Genomic DNA, 21,343 nt, shown 5'->3' with positions numbered 1-21,343 from the left:
TTTCCACCAAATCTTACAGGAGTTATCAGTGGTAAGCCGAGTTATGGGTATCATTGGCATGTTTCGTTTCAGTGACTTTCATAATAGTTATGGCTCTTGATGTGTATTTATCCGTGTTTACACTACTTGCTATATACCATTGGGCTGAATTTCACTAAACCGCACGAGTGATGTGAAGAGTAATTGTGCATATCATCGGCATAATTAGGTTTAATATTCATAAATCATTAGAAAACGTCTTGTTTTCTGTGTTGTAGAGAACATATTAAAAGGAGGATACATTGTGGAGATGGCCATACCTCCATGGAAGGATGGAAATCACTCGGAGAACGAGGAATTGGCTAACATCCTGTCGAAAGTTATGAATGAGGCGAGTTGTAGCAGGGAGCACATATCGACTGTTGCATTTTTACTAACATCGGTCTCAGACTGGACCTTTGACAGATTCATGAAATGCGTGGTAAACTTCATCATGAAATGGCTTCTTACATGCCCAAATGAATTGCCTCACACGGTAAAACTGTGCACAGAAGATTCGAGGTATTTTTCAAACACGGAAGTATACATTGATCAGTGTGCTGCTTTCCACATTCAAGGTATACGCAATTAAATTACAGGTATTTTAGTAGGTCAGTAGTTATAAAATGTACATGTACCAATGATAGATTGTTCGACGTATCGACAGTAAGTCGTTCAGCTCTATATTAATAGGTTATGTCAGTTGAATATGTATATATAAGATGTCCATACATTCATTGCTTTCATATCAGTATGATGGTGTAATTATTTTATCCCAGTATGAATTACAAAGCGTGTATCCCTGGTTGCCTGAAGAATTCATGCCAAAACGAAAACTGCTGAACCTCGTCTCATTTATTATAGTACATCGCAATGTTCTCTAATTGAAGTTATTCATTATTTAAAAAGGGTTTGTGCTTAAGCTTTTAAATGCCTGAATCTTCTTGTGTCTCCGAAACAAATTGTTTCAGATTAGCAAACAATGTTTTAAGACAGTTATGTTTTTATCAAACTATCTCAATCATTATGGAGTGTTTTACTTCTTCGATTGTAGTGTCACAACAGATACGGGATCTACAGACTACTGTTTGTAAGGGTCAGTTAGATCAAATAGAGGTATTCCCGTTTTGTATTAGTTTCCAGATATTAAAAACTAGAGTTACGAAGGCCATTCGAAAAATAATGACAATCGTGCTGGAATATGGTGCTCAGTATGTGTACAGACTTCAAATTTAGTTTATCCCTTCAAAGTATTCGCCCTTGACTTATACGCATTTCCACAGTAGAGAAATCCAGGAGGTGAACGGTGCAGGGAAGTCTCCTCTTGGTATGGCCTTAAGTAACTGAAACATACCAGTCCCAAGTGCTTTATTAGATGAATAGTTTCGTCTAGTCAGCGTCTTTTTTCAGCCTTGGAAAGTGGAAATTTTCAGTAACTTGATTTGTACCACTTTTTCATCTCTCAGAAACTTTTAAACAATGACACCCATGTGAACCACAACGTTGCTATGGATCAAATAGAGACCGAGAAGACCAGTCCTTGAACGCATTTGCTTTGTATTTTCGTTTAACAGCTTTCAGTACCCTGTCTCTGTAACAATTTCAAGTGACTGCCTTTCCTGACGGTGTAGGAATTGGTACAACAGTACCCCTAGTAGTAAAGAAGATGGAATACAAAACATTTTGACACTTTAAGTCCTTTTTCAAATACTTGTCTATAATCACCTTTGTTGCAGCCACTGTCTGTTGTCAACGCGGCGCTGTGGTTCATAAAATTATATCTAGGTCTCATTTCCTATAAGGAGCTGTGGCATTGTGCAATCATCTAAACTTGAGAACCTCTTCTGCGTTTCTTTAGCACATTTGAATCTATCGGCCTTTTCTCCTCGATTAGCACATGAGGCATCCATCGGGCACAATTCATTCTTTAATCCAAGTGCTTGGCGAGTTTTCCCCGTTGACATGCCAATGGGCACTGTGTACCTGGCGTGTGTACGTCAGTCAGACGTCTTACAGCATCTATGTCCTTTGATGTCACTGCTGTTTTTTGGGCTTGCCAGGACAAGCCTTGTCTTTGAGGACTGACCATTTCTATATTAACGTACCCACCAGTAAACTGTTGTTTTTTGCAGACTTCCAGTTCATTGAGTATCTGCATTGCAGGTATATTTAAAGAACGACATACTTTTATATACGCTCTAATTTCAGACTTTTGCTTTCTTTTCATAGTTGAATGTATTGTGCTTAGTGTATATGACTACATGATGTCTCCGAAACGGTACGATACTGTCAGAATCATTGATATTTCATGCATGTAAAACGTTTCTTACGTGTCAAACTTCTACAGAAGCACGCGATTGTCCTTAGTTTTAGAATGACCTTCGTACTTATTATTGTGAACAGTATAAAATAAGTGTTTGTACAAATTTTATTTGCATAATATACACATTTTTTTCATTGTTTCATTGGCACATACATTATGATAAGATAATACCGCTTTACATAGAATTATCCGACTGTTAGAAGAATAGATAGAGCTATTGTACTCGCTCGTTCGTCGACGTCTGCGTCCGATAAGGTTAAAATATTGCAAAAAAAGCAATGTCATGGAACCTTTGCAGTGCATGTTAGATTATCACAGAGTTTTCATTCTTCTCACTAGTGGTTACTGAAATGCCATCTTATATACAGAGTTATGCCAATTTTTCTACTTAGCAATGTTTGGTCAAATTGGAATGGATTGAAACTTAATACACTTGTTCACTTTGATTGGATATGTATTGCATAGGTTCCTTAACTCTGTTTTACTCTTTTACAAAATCATGCCTCTTGTTCGATATTTGGTATCTATTCAACTTTTTCTAGTATCACGGCTTTGCCGGTTCTGATATATTTTCTGGACCATTCGGGCGAAGGTGTCCCTTCTTTATCTGTATAACAAAATTCCGATTAAGCCGGTGCTAGGGTGGGTGAAAGGTGTTGCACTTTTCATTACATTTTATGAACAGACTCAGTCAAACCAAGTCTGCTATTATTGTGCTTGGTTGCATTCTACACTTGAAAAGGATCTTTTTTTTTCTTAGTCGAGCATTGCCATTCTCCGTCAGCTCTTGTTTCAATGACTATATGTTTTAATATGTAGTTTGTAATATTTCATACATTGTTGTAAAATAAAGGCAGATGTGTTAGTGAATACAGCAGCACCGAATTTAGATCTTACCAAGGGTTTTGTGTCAGCCTCTCTGTCAAGAACAGCTGGTCCGGACCTCCAAAAAGAATGCCAAAGTAAATATCCGAGAGGTATCAGAGCCGACGAAGTGGCAGAAACTAGTGGTTACAATACACGATGCAAGAATATATTCCATGTTGCATTACCACCGTATTCCATCCATGCGCCTACGAGCTGCATTGAGGTTTGTAAAATTTTCCCATACCTTAGAATTAATAACTACTTCCACTGGTTTTTTATCTTGATTTAATTTACGTATTATGCCATTAAACTGCTTTAGGCCGATATAATGTCAAACAGTTTTTTATTTTATTAAGTTAATTTTCGCATTATGTCATGGAACTGTTTTCATTCTGTTTTCTTGAGATATAAATGAATCAATCCGTTCGCGATGTTTATGATCCTCGAATTATATGTTGCTTAACTGGTCAAACTGGGGGACCATATGCAGCTTTTAATGAAATACATCTGCAGAATTGAGTTCTGCTCAACCCCAGGCTATAGGGCGTGGACGGTAGCTTGCATTTCCACTACCGTCCATGAACAGGCTCAATTAAACCGAGTGAGTCTGCAACATTTTCTTTTTTTTTTTTTTCGTGTTGGGCGAATTGTGGCTTTCCACTTTTTCTATTTTACTATCACAGCACCGTTGTTTGTGCTATGTAAAATGTCTCTCCGTACTTTCAGTCAGAGCTGTTATATATTTTTAAAGAACGCAAATGTTAAATTGATTTAATTCTTTTCTGTGCACCGATTGTATCTTGCTAACCAGTAAGTAAGCATATATTACTTTGAAAGAGCAATGGCAAATGAAATATTTATGATAAATTTTAAGATTATTTTACCAAAACAATTTTGTTAACAGTGTTTTCAGAAAGTTATGATGAATTGCTTGGAGAGAGCTGTCGTCTTAAAGCATACTTCAATAGCTTTTCCGGTTATGGGAACAGGATCTTTGGGTTACCCAGTAGAAGTTGTTGCATCAGAAATGTTTTCAAGTATTGAGAAATTCAAAGAGAAGAACCCTCATTCGACCCTAGAAACAGCATTTTTTGTTATTTATGACAAAGATGATGACCTGTTTGAGGTAGGACTCAATTTGATAAAAACATATATTCCGTTAGATATCTTTTACATCTTAATTTAAAACATAAAGTTTTGGAGAAAAGTATTTATAATTTTATGCAAATGGTGCTTGCATTTCTTTCAATAGAAATGGCCGGTAGCAGTATTGTTTTAATTAATAAAATTTTCTTTATCTTCAGCGAATTAAGTTATCAATTCAATTAAAAAGTATTGGCAATGACAACGTATTTATAGTTACTTTAAGTATATTTGATTTCAAACAACAGGTTTATTGTTTTGATTTATATTAAATCGGTGAATTACTGTTAGGAAGCGTTTTCCATATCATGTCATCAAAGTCTGTGTTGTCACAAGCATTATCTTTTGAAATAGGAAATAAGTATACATTACACAAATGAATAATGAATTCAATATCTACGGTCCGACAGTATTTCACTTAAACGCACTATTACTATCTTGAACACATAAGCGATACAAATGTTTGTTTCTGCTTGAAAACGAAACTTGTAACGGATACTTATCAGGAAAACAGCAGTTCATGAAGACAAATGTCCCTATCGTTGAATTATATTTCAAATTAATTGACCCCATTGTTTATGTACCAGAAAGATCTTACAAATCTGTTTTATCACTACCAAAACACCTCTTTAAATATATATCCAGCCAGGAATATCATAAAGTAGCCTTTTGGTGTTTTGTGTTAAAACACTTTTATTACCGTTTTATATGTTTGTGTTTAAAGATCTGAAGTTCTTATTTCACAATAATTAAATTGTTGAACCTCCTGTCTTTTCAGTATTTTAAGAAGATCCAAAACGAAATTTGTAAGTAAAGCATACTGTGTTTTAGGTAGGCTATTTATTACATTATGAGGACTTGTTGATTTACCAGGACTTGTTTTCCAAACTTAACATGGACTTAGCAATTCATGGCAAAGTTTTTGTATGCAAGCTGATATCTCAGTTACCACGAGTGGGAATGGATTGCAAGTTCACACCCTTGTCCACTGGGATGATCTGACGTACCATGAACAGGTTTCATGACATATGCTTCGTTATTTTATCTCAGTTATTCGAAGAATAAGTAGCGTGCGTGCATGCGTGTTCTGATTTACTGTAAAGTCTTTTTTTCAACAAGTTTTCAGCTATTTAAACGAAGATGTCTACTTATGGCAGTGAGCGCAATGCCCAACTTTTAAAGAGCTGCTTTACTGAAATAACATGTCATAGACACGTGACATGATACACCACCGAGTCACATTATACTGCAGTTCTAGTACTACCATCCTAATGCTGAGGGCAAAGAATAAGTAGAGCAATTGCACTCAATCGTGCACACAATCGGCGTCCGCGTCACGATTTGGTTAAGTGTTAATATGTAAACTGCTGTCTCAGTAACCGCTTGTGGGAATGGATTGAAACTCCACACACTTGTTCACCGTGATAATCTGACATGCAATGTATATGTGTTGTAACTCTGTTTTGCTGTTTGACAACGTAATGCCCATTTTCGACTTAGCGTTTCTTTTGCCGTTATCTGTATTCTCATTTAGCATCATAATCTGACATGCAGTGCGTAAGTTCCAAATTTTATTTGGCAAAGTTATGCCCCTTTTTCGATGTAGACATTTTTGGTTATGGTTTTGTATTTAAGCTAGTATGGCAGTAACCACTTGTGAGAATGGATTGAAATGTCACACACCTTCTTCACTTTGATGATATGACAGGTCGCGTAAATGTGTTTTTCTGACAAAGTTAACCCTTTTTTTGACTTACGTGTTCACACTTGAACTCAGTGTTGTTGTACTTTCTGGGCTATTGGGATCATGGAGTTAAATGAATATTATGCTTAAGTCGGTGCCAGGGGGCATGACGTGTGTTGCACGTTTCATTTCATCTCAAGAACAGACCCAGTCAAAATCTGCTATTATTTTCCTTTGTTACAATTTTAGCTTTCAATGGATCTTCTTATAGATTTTATTAACTATCACCACAACAGTCTTTAAGTGTCGTGTGGCGGTTGTAAAAAGGTCTATCCGTGCTTGGACTCGGTGTTGTTATATTCTGGTTCTATGGAATCTTGAAAGACATTATGTTTAATAGTATTGTACTAAGCCGGTGCTAGGGGGCGTGAGAGGTATGACACATTTCAGACTTAACCAAACCAAGTCTGCTATTATTTTTTTGGTTTCATTCTATGCTTCCAAGTGATCGTTTTATTAGTTTAATAAGCATATTGCTCTCTGTTATCTGCCTTCTCATTTAGCATCATAATATGTGACAGTTCTGTTACTCAAAATGGCTTACCTTTTGTACTTGTGTATGTCTATTGTTTCGTTATTTTATCCTTTTTTTGTGACAAGATTTTAAAACGTCGACCGTTGCTCTCCTATGATAGCTCTATTCTTCATTTATTCTGTTACGTTTTTGGTATGTATGCTGATACCTTAATAACCACCAGCGCGAATGGGTTGAAACTCTCACACTTGCTCACTGTGATGATGTGACGTTCAGTGCTCATGGTTCATAATTCGTTTTGCTTGTATACTAAAATAATCCCACTTTTAATTTCACCGGTGCAGAAGACCTGAAGTGCATATAGTGTTTGGCATGTCCGTCCGTTCGACACGTTCTTGTGTACGAAACTCCTATTGTTTCCGTCAAAGTGAAATGAAATTTGGTAGTCTGTATCATTATGGAGCGCAAATTTTCGGGACTTTCATTGTATTCTGTATGGACGGAGATGCATTTTTGTATGCCCACTACATATGTACGCTGTGTGCTCATGCGAATATGTTTTTTGTGTTCTATGTAAGATTAAGGCTTTCCGGGGAATAAGTGTCGTGTCGTACAGTATTAACATCACTCTTGTTTCACTTAGAGCTTTTGCTAAGTCTCTATATGTGAGCTAGTATCTCAGTCAGTAACCGCTATTAGAAATGAATTAAAATTTTATACACTTGTTCACTTTGTTGGGCAGGCATGAAATGTACAGGTTAAAATTGGACTAAGTAATGCTTTTATTAACTTGTTTTATGTTAGCTGGTATCTACGTTATATTTGTACCACTAATAAGAAAAGATTCAGATTGAAACTTGTTTAGAAATTGTTTCAAATTGCAAACTAGTGTGAATTAAACAATGTCTTTATTATTATTTTTTCGTTCTGTTCCTTTTTAACTTTTTGTCAAATTTTATTTTGTAAACTGGTATCGCATCTAGCATCACTAAAGGGAAGCTTCTGTGATTTTTAATTGTGTTTACGCAAAAATGATTGTTTATGTTATTTTATTCACTCAGTTTTGTGACACGGCTTTGGAATATTCAAACGTTGTTGCCCACTGACTGCTCTTGTTTGTGAATATCCTAATTTCACGAATATCAGTTGAGTAGTTAAGTTGACTAATTAAGGCAAATTTTATCTTAATAACATAACTGTTTTGTTTCCAAGGGGCAAGCGTTGATGAAATTCAAAACTGTAATTGTTTCCTTTAGTTTCATAAAACAGCTGACAGCGCACAGCTGTTTTATCCGTCAATTAATAAATGTGTACGTAGAGTATGCAATTGTTCTATAGCTCTTTGTCTAAACATTTTTTTATTTTAAATGGACGTTTGCTTGTGGATACGAATCACATTTAAAGACAGTCCTACTTTAAATCTCATATTATATTACTTTAAAGCTAACAGCGCGATTGCATAGGAAACTGTAAATTGTATTTAAACACGTTTTGTATCGAAATAGCTGCAACTTACAATTGGATAAATACCTAATGAAAATGAATGTGGTTTAAAGCACAAGTTGCGATTTTAAAAAAAGTTCAGAAGTTGTTAAATTCTGTATGAGCGGCTGCTTTCCTTGAATGTAACTTTTTCTGTCGGACGTTTTTTCCTCTCTTTTTTTGTAACGAATGGGTTCATTAAATGAGTTTGTTTTATAAATATTATGAACTCTATATATATTCGAATTTTTCATAAATTCAGCGACGTCAGCGGTCTTACCGTCCTCGAAACACAGTAGGAAATCAGCAGTACGAATAACAGTAACTGGCACGAAGACAGATATAGAAAACGCAAAAACTCACTTGAAGAAAACGTTGAAAGACATGAGTGCACCTGACATTGCCTCCAGGAGTATAACTGACGTTTCAAGTATGGAATTTGGAGCTGTCAAAGAATTGTATGATATGGAATTAAATGCTCTTCGCGACAGCGGTGTAGACATTGATTACAAACAAAGCCGAAATGAGCTTTCAGTAAGAGGTCTAAGACATTTGGTTTCCTCAACCATAGAAACATTGAATGAATATATTGAGGAAATTAAGAGAATGCAGACATGTGAGATATCCGTAAGACATGTTTCTGTCACATCTGTTCAAGAAATTCTACATGATAAGCGCTATGGTCGGAAAGGCGTATGTTATATTCATAACCAGGATTCTAGAAATATAAAAGTTTTTGCCAAATCAGAAGAGATACTTTGTGATGTTAAGAGAGAATTTGAGATGGAATTTGACGATGCTAACGATGCAGGTCAGTCAACATGTAAAAAGGCTGTGCCATTGACACATGAACAAGAAATTGATACGTCAGAAACAGTGGAAAATTTGGGCGCAAGGTCGCTGCCTTTAAAAATGACTGTTTGTAGGTCATTTTCATGGTCGAAAGACTCGAAACATTTGCGTGTGTATAAGTATAGAAATATTGTAGTGAAAGTATATGAAGCTAACATTCTCGACGTTCCTGTGGACGGCATAGTCAACGCTGCTAACGAGGACCTGCAACATTGTGGAGGTGTCGCAAATGCTATTGCTAAAGCTGCTGGTATTGGGTTGAAGCAAGAATGTGAATCTTTGATTCGTAATAACAAAGGTAAGAAATAAAAATTGTATATGATCTGTAATATCAATAATACGTACGCGATCGAATAAAAGTAATTTCTGATAATACAGATACATTCAAAACAGTCATACTATGCAAATTATAATTATTTATATTTGTCCATTTGAATGGTTACTCGTTCGATGATATATCCACCAATTGTTACCTTTGAAATCATTCTATATCTGAAAATTGAAAATCTTGTTGACTTTTTACACTAAATTATAATGCTTTATGATTACTTTATAAATACATGTATTATAAGGTTGATAGCAGTGTATAATGATTAGAGACAATTTAAAATCAATTTTGAGGATATTTGTTTGTTTCAGTGTAAGACTGAAATAGCTTTCACGAGTGAACACCAGATGTAGTATTTTCAAGAATGGCATAGTCACGAGTGAAAATGTAAGATATGTTGTTCATGAGTGAAAGATATTTTGATCTTACATGTAAAACAAACAAATTTTCTTTTCAGTTCATCATATTTTGACTTAATTTTTCCTTTTTTATAGTTTCTTATCTCACTGTGAATACCAGATATTTTTCACTCTGGTATTTTGATAACTCACTGAAAAACATGTAATAATTTGTAATATTAAGTCTATTGCGATGAAATATTTCTTTAAAAAATCGATATGTCACGTTGTAAAGTATATTTGTAGTAGTCAGGTCAGAGCAATAACTGAAGGAAGTACATTAAAGGAATTTGTAGTTTAATAAAAGGTAGCTTTTCCGAACTAAACGTTTAAAATTTGATATTTACATGCACTAAACATTTTGTATTGAAAGAGAAAAAGCGTTTATTTTCGTATAAACAACATTGGTGTAATGATATCAAGGACGGCCTTTCCGCGAGATTGCACGCGTCATTCACAAGAATACATAAACAACATTGCGTCGTTTGAAAAGTCTTTTGGAAATTGCACGCCAAATTTTCATTACAGCTTAAAATATTTTTTCCTGACGGTAAAGATCAAAATGGAATCGACACGGCTGTTTTTGATTTTTTTTCACTAGATTTAACAATATTCTATTTAAAACCAGGAGCTGTATTTTTATCGGACAGCAAATTACAATTGAACGTGGGCGGGTCTTTTTGGCTGTTCTATTTATGTCTCCCACCACACAGTGGTGTGGGAGACCACTGGCACCAGAACAGAAAGAAAATGCCTCTGTACATGTTATACCTTACACCTAGGTATTCTATAAGAACCATGGTCATGAACGGGAAAATATGCTAACCCGTTTCAATCGTTTATTTCTCAACTGAAACGCGCAGTTTGGTGAATGGGTACCTAGTATAATGAACAAGCGATAATTTGTCTTCCAACGTGCACCAGTCACATTGTCTCAAAATTATATATTGCTCAGATTATCCACATATTTTATGCTTTCGTCAACGTTACAGAAAAAACTTGCGTGACCTTCCCTAATGAACATCCGGTCTAGAGGTCACGGCAGTGTGCACATGTTAGGCGAAACGTAAACAAACAAAAACAGAATTTTAAAAAAATCACAATTTTACACTAAAACTCGAAGTGATGAAGGAAATTCATCTTGTATATGATTTTTAATATGAAATCATACATTGGTCTACATCTGTTCTGTTTATTTTATTCATTTTGCACATTTATGCTGCATTTCCACATATTAGCGAACACGTGTAATAAAATGACGATTGACATACATTTTCACAACAGCCAGTCAGAATGGTTTTGTAATCTAGAACGGAACTTCACCAGGGAAGGTCAAGTAAGTTTTTTGTGCAATGTTGAAAAATCTATAAACTACGCGTTGTTTTTGTAAGATAAGAAGTATTGAAGAAATATGACCGGTACACAATGGAAGATAAATTACCATTTGTTTGATATCCATAGTACACATTTACCGAACTGCGTGCTTTAGGTATGAAATGCGCGATTGAAACGGGTTAGTATATTTTCCCCTTCATGACCATGGTTCTTATAGAATACCTAGGGGTAGCATAGAACATGTGCAGAGGCATTTTCTTTCTGGTCTGGCGCCAGTGTGGGAGACATATTGATTTACTCCTGCCTGTGTGTGTGTGTGTGTGTGTGTGTCTGTCTGTCTGTCACAAATCTTGTCCGCACTCTAAGTCAAACATTTCTCATCAGATCTTCACCAAACTTGAACAAAATGTGTTTGACAATAAGTACTCGGCCAAGTTCGATAACTAGCCAAATCGGCCCAGGCACTTCGGAAGTATGGACACTTGAATTACCGAAAATCGCTCTATACACTGATGTCCGCGCTCTAAGTCGAACAGTTCTCATCCGACCTTCACCAGACTTGAACAAAATGTGTTTGACAATAAGTCCTCGGCCAAGTTTGGTAACTAGCGAAATCGGCCGAGGCACTTCGGAATTATGGCCCTTGAATTACCGAAAATCGCTCTGTACACTGATGTCCGCGCTCTAAGTCGAACAGTTCTCATCCGATCTTCACCAAACTTGAACAAAATGTGTTTGACAGTAAGTCCTCGGCCAAGTTCGATAACTAGTCAAATCGGCCCAGGCACTTCGGAATTATGGCCCTTGAATTACCGAAAATCGCACTGTACACTGATGCCAGTGATACATGTATTAGTGCATGGTTGACTCAGATACATAATGGAGAAGAAATGCTAATCTATTATGATTAGGCAGTTGTGGGAGACATGCGCTTTTCTTAAATGCAGCTCTAGTTAGATATTGAAAAGATTGATATCCTGACTGTTTCATACCCCTGGAAAGCAAGCCACTTATTTTTGTAGCAAGCTGTTGTAAAAATGTAAATATAAGCATTGGGACTTCTTGCAAGTCATCTAAGATTCGCTAGCACGTTTCATGGATTTGCAAGAAGTTCCTATGTAGTTTATACCCGTATAAACGAAACAAGATAGCAATTATTTTTCAATTTTCCTGTCTATTTTGAAAGCGTAGAAACTTTGTAGTTTTGATACGTTGCCAGCTTCTGCATTGATCATTTATCCATTGTTTGATATTTGAATACACGTATTATAAGATTTTAATATGCTCTAGGATGATTATCTATTGTTATAAGAACTTTCAATAAATCTGATTATATTTATAAATGTATATTGAAGCCGTTATGATGGGATTTTCTGTTTTGAACAAGAATGCACCGTAATATACTGGAAGATTAATGGTATAATTGGTGTCTACATATATTATCGAACCATGATGTAGACATCTTTCAATAAAGCGTTTGTGATGGCTATTATTCTCTCAAAGATATAACGGATACTAATGTTATTTTACCAGGTTCCCTCGACGTAGCATCTGTCGTATGTACACGTGCTGGATCTCTCAGTTTTAAGTGTATTTTGCACGCAGTTGGTCCACGGTGGTCTGATTACATGCCTATTACAAAGAATAGCTTAGATCACTGCGAACTCGACTTAAAGAAAACAGTTGTTAGATGTTTTAAAATGGCCGAGAACAAAGGATTGGAAACAGTTGCTTTACCAACCATAAGTTCTGGTGAGTATGATGTAATTTGATAATAAGTATGTGACTTTATTGGCAAACTGGAATGTTTTACATGCTGTAAACAGTTACGTGTGGATTGATGTATTCCATGTCACATGATGATAGTTCACAAACTGAGGTAACAATGGTATCCGCAAGCAGGGAATAAAATATATATACAAAAAAGGCAAACAATATCAGGACATCAACAAACTGCAACTAAAGCACATACTGCAAAATACACAAGGAACTAAATTGTCTCAGATCTTGAAGAGAAAACGGGTTGGTAATAGCATGGCACACAAGTAGAAAAGAAAGGTTTACAGCATGTGCGGATTTGTAGAAATAATCTACTGATAATATTCTCGAATTGTTCGAAATAACAAATTCATATTTAGAGCAACAAATAAATGAAACTGTATATTCAGTCTTTTAAACCTTAATTATACAGGTCATTGGTATAATAGTTGATTTACATACGTGAGGGGTGTTGCACTTTCCATAACCTCTCATGGACACACTCAATCAAACCGAGCCTGCTGTTATTTTGCTTTGTTGCATTCTATGCTTCCAAAGGACCTTCTTACAGATTTTATTACGTATGCGTGCATGAGCATTTCTATGTTTACATGTAGTGACTTTTGTTGTCATACCTTGTGTTGGGCATTCACGTGGCGAGATTTTTTGTTTACACTATCATGAAAATATGAAAAACGGTTGGGATTAACAAGAGCTGTCGGAGGACAATTCAACAGCATTGTCAATTGAAAAAATATAAGTCGAAAAAGGGGCATAATTTTGTTTAAAAAAAGCAAAACAGAGTTATGGAGCCTGTGAAATGTAAGTCAGTTCTTCATAGTGAATAAGTATGTGAAGTTTCAATCCATTGCAATTAGTGGTTACTGAGATACCAGCTTACATGCAAAACCTTAACCAAATCGGGACGCCGAGGCGTTGGTGAGTCCAATAGCTCTACCTATTCTTCGAATAGTCGAGCTACAAATGAAGTTTGGTGCACCATTTAACGAATCAAACTCATAAATGGTGCCTTTTGCCACTGACTGTTTCCAAGAGGCCATGATGTGCTCCTTCATCGTCTGTATCTTTTTATTTGTCTTACTATTAATGGTGTACACGCCTAAAATGCTCAGCTTTAGGGTATCATTAAGCTTAAACACAAATGATATTGCCATTAGTTTTCTCGGTTCGGTTCGAATATGGGCATAATGCTATATTAAATTATGTTTACACACTAGTATCTTTATTTTCTTACACACCCTTATCATTTTTCGAAGTATATTCATGATCTTCAGATGACAGCCAAGTTCAGTTTTAATTTAAATTGAACCAGGGACAGTCAATGTCATGTTTTTAGGTCGATTTTGGAACAGTTTGCAGCTGATATTTATCACTCATGATACCTTATAGTATTCATCGCAGTTACGAGGGTGTGACAGAAGAGCAGCCAGGGTTTCCCTCGTAATGCTGAGGATTATTTTACAATAAATAGTGAATTTTTTAACACCAGTTGCAGCCATACATAAACAAAATGTGGATTAACATGTCATGGTTGGGTTTTATTGTGTGCCATGTAGAAATGATTTTGTCAAAACTGCTTTCCTCTGATAATGAAATCTGTAAGGAGATTCTTCGGTCGGTTTGAATAAGCATGTTCTTGGGAGGTTATGAAATATGTAACACTCGTCACATCACTAGTTACGGCTAATTCGGAACATTTTGACTTAACAAATGCATTCATTCCAAAGTAACATGAAGTAATAGTATCGGAACACTGACATCAGTTCCAATGTCGATTTTTAGTCCTGACTGGATGAAAACCAGTTTCGGAGAATATAGGATTGCGCTTTTCCGTCATTCCGTCGGTCCGTCCGTCCGCAATTTCGTGTCAGGTCCATAACTCTGTCATTCATCAAGGGATTTTAAATTTTACTTGTCACAAATGTTCCCCCATGATACGACGACGTGCCGTGCGCAAAACCCGGACCCCGAGCTCAAAGGTCAAGGTTACACTTGGAGGTCAAAGGTCAACAAGGTTTTTTTCCTGTCCGGTCTGTAACTAAACAATCCATGAAGGGATTTTGATATTACTTGGCACAAATGTACCCAATAATAGGATGATATGTCGTGCACAAAGTTCAGACCCCTAGCTCAAAGGTCAAGGTCACACTTTGCAGTCAAATGTTAACATGTCATGCACAGAGTCTGTTTCGTGTCCGGTCAATAACTCTGTCATTTATCAAGAGATTTTAATATTACTTGGCACAAATGTTCTCCATAATCAGACAGTATGTAATGCGCAAAAAAACGGACACCTAGCTTAAACGTCAATGTCACATTTGGAGGTCAAAATTCAACTGGGATTGTTTCCTGTCCGGTCTGTCCGGTCTGTAACTTAACAATCCATGAAGGGATTTTAATATTACATGGCACAAATGTACCTCATAATAAGCCGATGCGTGATGCACAACTTTCAGACCCCTGGTTCACTGGTCAAGGTCACACTTGACCGTCAATTGTTAACATGACATGAACAGGGTCTGTTTCGTGTCCGGTCCATAACTCTGTCATTCATCAAGGGATTGTAACATCAATTGGCAGAAATGTTCTCCAAAATCAGATGACGTACGTGTCATGCGCAACACCCATAACCCTAGCTTTAAGGTCAAGGTCACACTTGGAGATCAAAGGTCAGTATGTTCTTTTTTTCCTTTCAGGTCCATAACATTGTCAAGCAAAACTGGATTTAAATATTAGTTAGCACAAATATATCCCAGGATGACACGACATGTCATGCGCGAATTACAGACCATAGCTGAAAGATCAAGGTCATACTTTCAGGTCAAAAGCCAACGGGGCATTTTTCCTGAACGGTCTGTAACTCAACAACCCTTAAAGGGATTTTAATATTACTCGCCATAATAAGACGACATGTCATGCGCAAAACCCAGACCCCTAGCTCAAATGTCAATGTCACATTTGGAGGTCAAGTGTCAATAGGGATTTTTTTCCTGTATGGTCAATAACTCTGTCATCCATGAAAGGATTTTGATAGTATTTGGCACAAATGTTTTTGCACAATTATACAATGTGTCTTACGCAGCACCTTCTTTCCTTACTCAAAGGTCAAGGTCACCGTCGGAGGTCGAAGGTCATTAGGTGTTTTTCCTGTCTGGTCCATAACACTGTCATCCATTTAGGGATTTTAATTTTACTTGACACAAATATTTCCCATAATGAGACAGTGTCATATGTGATACCCGGACCCCTAGCTCAAAGGTCAAGGTCACATTTGAAGGTCAAAAGTCAAGATTGCTCTTTTCCTATCCAGTCTGCAAAATATTTTGATATAAGCTCATGTGTCATATGGACCCAATTAAAAAAACTGTTCGTGTATTTTCTTCTGAATTACTTCCCTTTAATATGATGAATTCTTTATATTTTTTTCTCATATTTCTCCACCAATTTTAGAATAAAATGTTAATCAAAATTAAATATTGTTTAGATTTATAGATGTTATCAGCAGTCAACAACTGAAGATTTTTGTTTATGCAAATTTTAATCCAAATGTTGTGTTATAACATATTGTATATATATCACAATACTGTTTATACATCATTGACAGATATCAAATTATTATGAAATACTGCAGTAGAGAAAATTAGTTGCCTTCCAGTAGGGGACTTTGTATTGCATTGCAATACTTCATTTACTTGTTAGCTGAAGAAACCTCTTTGTCCGTCGTGCGTCGTGTGCAACTTTACTGTTAAAAATCAAGAGGTCACAATGTTTGCCCAATCTTAATGAAACTTAACAGAATATTTCCCATAATAACACGTCTGTGGATTTCGAAATCAGGTCGTCTGACTAGGTCACTAGATCACATCTCATTAAATTTGATATAAGTAGCCTTGGTCTTGGTATTTTATTAAAGATAATGGTACACACTTGAGCTATCATGGCTGTCTTGTTTTGAATAATATGATAATAAATTACTTCTTTTTCAGGACTTTTTAAAGTCCCAAAAGATGTTTGTGCTATACAATATGCCAAGGCCGTGATGAAATTTAAAGGATATAAACAATTGAAAGAAGTCCACTTTGTAGACCTGGATCCAGCAATGATTGACATTATACACAAAACATTCGATGCAATGATAACGAAGAGAGAAAAACCACCGTTTGATGTTAATATCTATTTGAAGCAGGGCAAACGGGCAAACACATCCGAAAATCGTACACACCATAAAAGTGGAAGCGACGCTAAACATTATCGACCAAAACATCTTAGTGGAAAAGCAACAGAGAAAAGAACTGATTTAGATGCATCGTATAAATCAGACGGTACGAAACTGACATGCTTATTTGAATCAAAGCCTGTAGCAGATGTATATGAAGGCAATTTATTGAAACTGAACGGTATAGAGGGTGTTGTCTGCAGCGAAGACGGGACTGGGCAGGCCAAAGGAATGATAGCCAAACTGTTGTTACAGAAAGGAGGTCAGGAATACAGAAATATAAAGAGTTTGCAATTTACTTCCTGGCGAAGGGATGGAGAGGTGATTATTACTCCGGCTGGAGATAATTTATTCAAATGGATCTTTCATGCTATCGTTCCTCGAAATATTACAGAAGGAATGTCGCCGATATATAGGAATATACTGAAAGCAGCAAAGGATAGGGAAATTGTATCTCTTGCGCTGCCACTACTCGGCACAGGTAATACTGTTAACACAAAGTTATTAACTTTTGAACGTGTTTGTAGCATAAAGAGATCACTATGTTGCATTATTTTAGTCCAGAAAAATACTCAATGCAAATTTCCAATAAATTTAATTTATTTCTCAGTGATTTGATATTTCATGCGTAAAATCGTTATTTTGTTTTTCTACGAATTTGATATTTTCCATAATTTAATATCACTTGAGCAAACGCGCTATTTTTGGTTTCTGTGCATGTGAGGTTATATTGCATATCTCCTTTGGGAGCTTTAAAACATTCGCTTTGAATAAAAGACTGCATGGGTCAAAGTTGTCAAGGCGCTTATATTTGTCGTAGGATGAAATTATTTTTAGGCTGGCGATTGTTCGCCAGACTATTATAACCATATACCGAGTTTCTGTAAAGTTCAGCAGGTGCTGAGACTGACAACACAAAATATAATTTCATGCGCAATTCAAATAGTCCGCCACGTTTATCAGTTTTGCCATAGAGTTGTATAAAGATTGTTAAACTTACCTGTTTCAATAGATCTATTTGTTCAAACATGTTATAATAATGTTTTATTTTTCTAATGGTAAATACTTGAAAGATAACATTAGAAAATATTACATAATGATGGTAAATTAATTCGCCTCTATGAATGAAATGTCCGTATGAATGGAACTTTTTCGTAACTCAACACTACTGACCGCTTCGTTATAAATTATGACCCCGGTCTATAAATGCTAATCAAACGAACGCTGGTTCCGAGAAACAATTGTCGATATGAGTTATACTGCGCATTATTCGACGACCTGACAAGAAATATGAAATATCAATTAAAATGAACTTACAGTGATATGAGTTATGTCAGGTCTTATACTGAGGGCTTTAAAGAATCTATTCTTCCAGATTATTTGCTATAGGCACTAAGGGACGAAATCGCTGCGTGAATTGCCAGAGTAACGCGAGAAGAAACAAATGACCACATTCTACGTGTTATATACCTTAATAGGGTTAGGGTTAATGGGTTTTTTTTCTTTTTATTATTGTTTTTAGTATTATTATTAGCGTACATGCAATATTTTGTTACAGAAATAATGTTTACATTTACAACAGAAACTAAAACATTACTTAATTTAACAGCAGGTTTTTAAGGATATTTTCATACTAAATTCATTTTAAACATTCTGACGAATTATGAAAGATATAATGTAAAAAGTACTTTATCACCAATATGCTTTAAGGGCGGGGCGTAGATGTATGCGAGTTTTGTTTAAACACACGTTTTCAGCTGTTTTCGGGCTATATTAAGATAGTGGACACGTATTGGTAATGTTTAACAATTGCATTAACTTGATACTGTCCTGAAGGTAACATATTTTTGCACTGTGATTTATCTTTAAACCCGTTTCGTTGTTGCTGTTTTTTTCTTCTTCTTTTTTCTTCTTATTATTTTTTAGCTCACCTGAGCACAAAGTGCTCAGGGTGAGGTATTGTGATCGCTCACCGTCCGGCGTCCGTCCGTCCGTCCGTTGTACGTCCGTCCGTCGTCCGTCCACACTTTCCTTTAAACAACATCTCCTCCTAAACCAACAGGCCAATTTTGATGAAACTTCACAGGGATGTTCCTTGTATGGTCTTCTTTAAAAAAGTATGCAAAGAATTGAATTCCATGCAGAACTCTGGTTGCCATGGCAACCGAAAGGAAAAACTTTAAAAATCTTCTTCTCAAAAACCAGTAGCCCTAGAGCTTAGATATTTGGTGTGAAACATTGCCTACTGGACCTCTTCCAATTTTGTTCAAATCATAACCCCGGGGTCAAAATTGACCCTGCCCCAGGGGTCACTTGATTTTGCATAGAAAAATCTTAAAAAATCTTCTTCTCGAAAACCAGAAGACCAAGACCGTAGATATTTGACATGTAGCATTGCCTAGTAGACCTCTACTAAAATTATTCAAATCATGACCCCGGGGTCAAAATTGACCCCGCCCCAGGGGTCACTTGATTTTACATATGAAAATCTTCAAAAAATTTCTAAAAATAAACCAGAAGGCCTAGAGCTTAGATATTTCACAAGTAGCATTGCCTAGTAGACCTCTACAAAATTTGTTCAAATCATGACCCCCGGGGTCAAAAATGACCCCGCCCCAGGGGTCACTTGATTTTACATAGGAAAATCTTAAAAAATCTTCTTTTGAAAAAGCAGAAGCCCTAGAGCTTAGATATTTGACATGTAGCATTGCCTAGTGGCTTTCTACTAAAGTTGTTCAAATCATGACCCCGGGGTCAAAATTGACCCCGCACTAGGGGCCACTTGATTTTACATAGGAAAATCTTAAAAAAATCTTCTTTTCAAAAAGCAGAAGCCCTAGAGCTTAGATATTTGACATGTAGCATTGCCTAGTGGCTTTCTACTAAAGTTGTTCAAATCATGACCCCGGGGTCAAAATTGACCCCGCCCTAGGGGCCACTTGATTTTACATAGGAAAATCTTAAAAAATCTTCTTTTCAAAAAACAGAAGCCCTAGAGCTTAGATATTTGACATGTAGCATTGCCTAGTAGATTCCTACTAAAATTGTTCAAATCATGACCCCGGGGTCAAAATTGACCCCGCCCTAGGGGTCACTTGATTTTACATTATGAAAATCTTCAAAAATTTTCTTAAAATAAACCAGAATACCTAGAGCTTAGATATTTCACATGTAGCATTGCCTAGTGGATTTCTAATAAAGTTGTTCAAATCATTTCCAAACTTTGTAAACTTAAGAATAAATGTAAAGTTAAGAATTGTTACAAATGTAACTAATTATTTTTTTGAAAGATGTCACCCTTCAGGTTAAATTCATTTTAAACAGCAAGAAATGGCTACTCAAATAAAACATTTCCGCTTTTGTATGACAGATCAATGATAATAAGTCTTGAAAAAAAAGAAGAGTTTATCTTACTTGAAAAAAGAAATATAATGAACAAAGTTTGCTCCTAGTGGGACCTGAACCTACGCCCTCCTGAAAAATTAGTTAAAGTAATCTCGTGGTAGGAACTGAATACTCTTTTTTTTAAAAAATACATTATTACGGGTACGTCAGTTTTCCTAACCATCGTATTAGGAAAGAAACAATAATCATTAACAGTCCGGTATGTAGCGTTATTCGAGCCCAAAATTTCCCTCATACCGACAAGAAAATTGTCCCACCTGAACGTTAAACTAGGTTTTTCTAATACTTACCCATATTTTTGAGCGAAAACACGCCCAGGTTTCAGTTGGGTTTTTTCAATTGAACTTTGAATTTCGGTCGTTATTCAAAGATTACGAACGTCAACATATGTTAACGATCGAGAACTTAGGTTAACGACCGTGAACATGGGTTTACGACCGTAAACATAGGTTCAAGCTCGTGAACATAGGATAATGACCAAAAATCATAGTTTTGTTCGAGAAACACAAGTTTATCGAACGTAAACCTAGGTTCACGTTCGTAAACTATGGTTAACGCTCGTAAACCCAAGTTCATGGCCGTAAACATAGGTTCACGTCCGTAAACAATGGTTCTCGGCAATCAAATTATCCAATAATTACATTCTTGGTCGAAAAACTAGGATAATCGAATACTAACATAAATTTTCGAGCGAACATACGGGATAACGGGCGTAAACTATAGTTTACCCTCTTGAACTAATGTTTACGTCCGATAAACTAGGTTTCTCGATTGAACTTTAACTTGGGTGTACAACGTGAACCTACACTTACAAGCATGAACTATATGGTTTACGAAGTAATCCTATGTCTTTCTCGAAAGAATAGGTTTACATGCTTTTACGTTCGAAAAACCTAGTGTTTAAGAAATAATATATGTCATTTAGTGATTTATCGCTGAATAAATCATAGTTTGAGTTCAGATGCGAAGGAATTATAT

The 21,343-nt window shown here is 36.0% G+C and overlaps 1 protein-coding gene across 1 annotated transcript in view; it reads left to right on the top strand.

The window, feature by feature from the left end:
- The window catches only part of LOC123545963 (uncharacterized), a 76,863-nt gene that overhangs the window by 44,812 nt on the left and 10,708 nt on the right, over nt 1-21,343 (top strand). Inside the window, exons 21-28 of the mRNA XM_053550411.1 lie at nt 258-596; nt 1,073-1,134; nt 3,195-3,431; nt 4,113-4,334; nt 5,130-5,157; nt 8,315-9,202; nt 12,499-12,717; nt 16,731-17,441. Coding sequence (XP_053406386.1) covers nt 258-596; nt 1,073-1,134; nt 3,195-3,431; nt 4,113-4,334; nt 5,130-5,157; nt 8,315-9,202; nt 12,499-12,717; nt 16,731-17,441 — 2,706 coding nt within the window. The remainder of the gene's footprint in view (nt 1-257; nt 597-1,072; nt 1,135-3,194; nt 3,432-4,112; nt 4,335-5,129; nt 5,158-8,314; nt 9,203-12,498; nt 12,718-16,730; nt 17,442-21,343) is intronic.

Source organism: Mercenaria mercenaria, chromosome 9, assembly GCF_021730395.1.
Source record: "Mercenaria mercenaria strain notata chromosome 9, MADL_Memer_1, whole genome shotgun sequence".
NCBI lineage: Eukaryota > Metazoa > Mollusca > Bivalvia > Venerida > Veneridae > Mercenaria > Mercenaria mercenaria.
This window is presented reverse-complemented; position numbering and strand designations above follow the sequence as displayed.